We start from the raw sequence: 4,115 nt of genomic DNA, 5'->3' as shown, positions 1-4,115 counted from the left end.
ATTCGTGTATAAATATTGCATTGTGGCAATTACAATACGAAATCACCAGTTACTCAATGAAACTATTTGCTACAAAATAAAGAAAAATACATGCAAAATATCAACCATTAGAAGATTTTATTAGAACACGGGAACATGCAAAACAAAGGACTGAAATGCAATAGCATGCTAAATACCATAGGAAGTGATGACATGGAAATAGCAATGATAGAAGTTATCTGGTTGCACCACAAGGAGAAAACATGCATATCTTTTAAAACTCGGTGCATGACATAAGAGTATTGCCACCGCTTTTGCCAAAAAATCATAATAACTCACCGCTTCTGCGACAAGCAAGTGGTTCGTTGGAACTGGCGGTGAGCCCAACTGGGTAGACATGGCTGATCTCCAAATCAATGTAATTTGTTACTCACTTGCCGTGGAAATGGTGGGCTTTTATGATTTTTGGCACACAAAAAAAACAGTGACAATTTAGCCCAGCCACAAATGTGATGGTTTTGAGCAATTTACTTCTTGTCAAACAAAGAAAAGTTTCAAGGGTCTATGTAGGACAACAATCCATAGGAAATTCAAATGTGGCGTTCCTTCCATACTGTTAGAAGGGAGAGAAAGGTTTGGGGGAATAGTTTTATGTATTGCTTGAGCCTCGTGGACATATATATATATATATATATATATATACGAGTACATTATCTATTTAAAATACAAAACAAGTCAGAATATTTCCTAGTCTAACCTATGTTTCCTAATACAATCACGTTACTCAACACATACAAATATCCTCCGGAGGTGAAGAATTCAATGGATTGAAATCCTACAACGGTCCGAACTCTGGACTGCAAGAGTTTCACATGAAACAAGTCAATCAAGCAGGTACAAGAAATTCCACATTCCAAAGAACACCTCAAGGTGTTAATTACTCATTCAACAAGGCAGCACTACATGGAAATAAGTTTGAACGAACAAATAAAGAATGGAGATGACTAGAGTGGTCCTTACAAGTTACAATCGACGGGTGGAAAACAAAACAAAGCTACAGACCTAAAATCCTGACCGTAAACCGAACTGTACACCAATGTTGCCCTCCTCTTCATGCTACGCGGCAGTTTCCTGTACAGGCGTCCATGTTCCCCAACCAAGCTCCGGGAAGATATGATACAGTACATAGGCTAATTCACATGCTATGCACATCTCAACTCCCCTCATGCATTTGGATGCTTTACCAGCGCAACCCATTTCCACCAGAGGTAAACGACGGACGAAGAGATCACCGCCCCAGCTATACACAGGGCTGCAATGCCTGCAACCACTCCTCTTCGCTTGTCATCATTACTTGGCGCAGACACTGGCCGTGCTGGTGGGGGGCTGTTGTTCGGCTTTTCAGGACGAAAAACTGCAGAAAAATGAGCATTTTATCCTTGTCAGCCAATGTACTGTCCCGATTGCCTACTGATGCTACATTCATCAAACGCAACCTCTGGATCGTATTGTCACATAAACAGAGAGTGAAATAAGCTGAATACAGTATATGTAGTGTGGATATACTTACCTCTTATTGCTGACACCAGAGGCCCATAAGCTCCTTCATATGGAATACAGCATGTGCCTCGTCCACTCCAATACAGATGTATCTTAAGTACTGAGTTATCCACAGTAACTTCACGAGTTATGTTTGTGGGTCTCCCGAACCCCCCTGCTTCCTTAGTAATGTCAAAATCTCTCTTGATATTCTGATCCTGCAGTAAATCACAATTTCAGTTTGGCTGATATGAACTGGAGGCATTAAATGTCAAAATTTTGAGAGAGAGAGAGAGACCAAACCTGAATATCAATGTTAAACAAGCGCCTTCCTGTCCCATTATTTAACTGGCTATCAATAAGTATCTCTGCGAAGAAGAGTTGAACTGTATATTTCCCATTCAACAAACCAACCACATAGTACGACAAAGCACTTGTTGATGTCCTTGCAGTTTCATAGAGATCAGGCATGTCTGTCCCCAGAATAACTTGAGTTGTACTTATGGTACCGGGTCCAGAAGAGTTAGTAAAAGGATCAGAACCCACATGGCTAACTATCCATTGCCTGTCAGTATTAACATGAAAGCCTGCTGCCCCAAGGATACTGGTGTCATCGTCAAACGTAATTGGCAATGGATCTGAAGAAATCCTTTGCTTGCCGCCACAGTTTACAGCGAATGAAGTTATTGGTTCTGCAAATGATGACCAGATGAGGGATGAGTAAACATTTGTGCGGATTTTAAAAGATTTAACAAGTCTTTGATCTTAATAACTATAGAACATCACAGTATGTACACCAATAGAATATAGTAATTGACGTTATTAATACATGATAAATTGAGTACTGGAAGCTAATAGCAAGAAATGCGTCTTCAAATATCAAACAGTGAAGATTTGTTATAACTTACTAGTGTTGAACTTGTTGCATTCTTTCATGTGGAGACAATTGAGGAGAGTAAGGTTCTCACTGCATATTAAAATTCAATGCAGGGTGAGAAAATGAAGCAGGACATTATTAAAATAACAAAGTTTAAAATTTACTGCAAATTACAAGGACAAGCTCAGGACTGTATACAGAAGTACTAAAAGGCCGCCATCAATGCTACCACTTCTTTTCCGACATTACCCTTGTTGAAAATTTCCTAAATTTTCCAATCATTCTATCCCAGGATGTTCTCTAAAATGCAAATATAGGCCAAACTTGTAACAAAATTCTACTGCATATGTAGGCCTGTTGATCTACAAAGAAGGAAAAATCGGTAGCACTTTGGTCTCCTCTTTCACGGCCCTTCCATTCTCCAACATATCTGATTATTTCTGAAGTGCGTCAAGAGAAAAGAGCAGCCGCAGCCTTACAGGAGCGAAATGATTGCATTATTTAATATTCTTGCTGTGGACAAAAAATGAATGCTGAAAAGCATACATTAAATGTGGAAAATTAAATGGTATTCAATCAATGGTGTTACATAAGCTCTCCCATTCAAATATGATATGTGCCCACCTTCTCAATCTTTAATAACAGGCAGCAAGAGAAGATTCACAATAACAAAAATAAAACTGCTGGCAAGAAATAACAATGGAGTTGTTACTTGTTTGATCAACAGTATCAAAGCACGGCCACTAATCAAATTATTTAAAATATTGATTACCTGTTAATTGTTCTGCTTGCATCAATTGAAGTCCCGATATAGTTTCTACGCAGGAGAATGTGTTTGCAAAGAAATAAGTAATGTTGCCAATTTAGCTATTAGCACCAATGCCTAATATAATGAGTAAAAGTAAGGAAATACATACATTGACCACTTGCGATCAGGGGGGTTGTTAGGAAGGTTTCCATTAAGTAAAGGGTTATAAGAAACATCCCTGAAGAATTTAAAACAATATTCAGAAGAGTTAGACAGGTTCAAGACCAGACTCCATTGTAGAAAAAGAATTGTAGGCTGATCTTGAAGAATTAGATGACACCATCGAGCCAAAAGAAAGCACATAATGGAACTATAATGCCCCAGTCTTGATTTCGAACATATTGCAGTTGAATAATTCTGAGATTGCCCGTGTAATTTTATATATACTATTATGTCGTGCTAAGTTGCTAGCTTGCTACCACAAATCCAATTCCTACCAATCTCTTGCAAATCTCCTTGATTCAATCACGGCCACTCATTTGACCGGTTTTGACATGGGAGGAGTCCGTTAAGAGAGACCTGAAGGATTGGAGTATCACCAAAGAGCTAGCTATGGACAGGGGTCCGTGGAAGCTTGCTATCCATGTGCCAGAGCCATGAGTTGGTTGCGAGATCTTATGGGTTTCACCTCTAGCCTACCCCAACTTGTTTGGGACTAAAGGCTTTGTTGTTGTTGTTGTTGTTCAATCACGGCCACTCATTTCTAGTTTCTATAGACCACTTCAGATCCAGTAGTTCAAAGATCCCATGTTTAATATATGCCACTATCTCAGACAGTGGCGGAGCCAGGAAAGTTGAATAAGGGGGGGCCAAGCGTTGATTAGCTTTGTTGGGGAGGGCCGGCCCTTCAAATTACACTATTTTAGCAGGAATTAATCAGCTACTGACATGCATATTAGCTTGAATTTAAGG

General features: G+C 39.3%; 1 protein-coding gene across 1 annotated transcript in view; it reads right to left on the bottom strand.

Annotated features, from left to right (window-relative positions):
- Positions 1-865: 865 nt before the first annotated feature.
- LOC119328991 (probable LRR receptor-like serine/threonine-protein kinase At1g56140) overlaps positions 866-4,115 on the bottom strand; it is a 9,327-nt gene continuing 6,077 nt past the window's right edge. Inside the window, exons 12-17 of the mRNA XM_037601973.1 lie at positions 3,313-3,381; positions 3,168-3,212; positions 2,427-2,485; positions 1,822-2,210; positions 1,550-1,736; positions 866-1,393 (exon numbers count right to left, since the gene is read on the bottom strand). Of these exons, the coding sequence (XP_037457870.1) occupies positions 1,203-1,393; positions 1,550-1,736; positions 1,822-2,210; positions 2,427-2,485; positions 3,168-3,212; positions 3,313-3,381 (940 nt within the window). The 3' untranslated portion in view covers positions 866-1,202. The remainder of the gene's footprint in view (positions 1,394-1,549; positions 1,737-1,821; positions 2,211-2,426; positions 2,486-3,167; positions 3,213-3,312; positions 3,382-4,115) is intronic.

The sequence above is a fragment of the Triticum dicoccoides genome, chromosome 7A (genome assembly GCF_002162155.2).
Source record: "Triticum dicoccoides isolate Atlit2015 ecotype Zavitan chromosome 7A, WEW_v2.0, whole genome shotgun sequence".
In the NCBI taxonomy this organism is placed as follows: Eukaryota; Viridiplantae; Streptophyta; class Magnoliopsida; order Poales; family Poaceae; genus Triticum; species Triticum dicoccoides.
The sequence above is the reverse complement of the archived record's forward strand: the minus strand, read 5'-3'. Positions and strand labels throughout refer to the sequence as shown.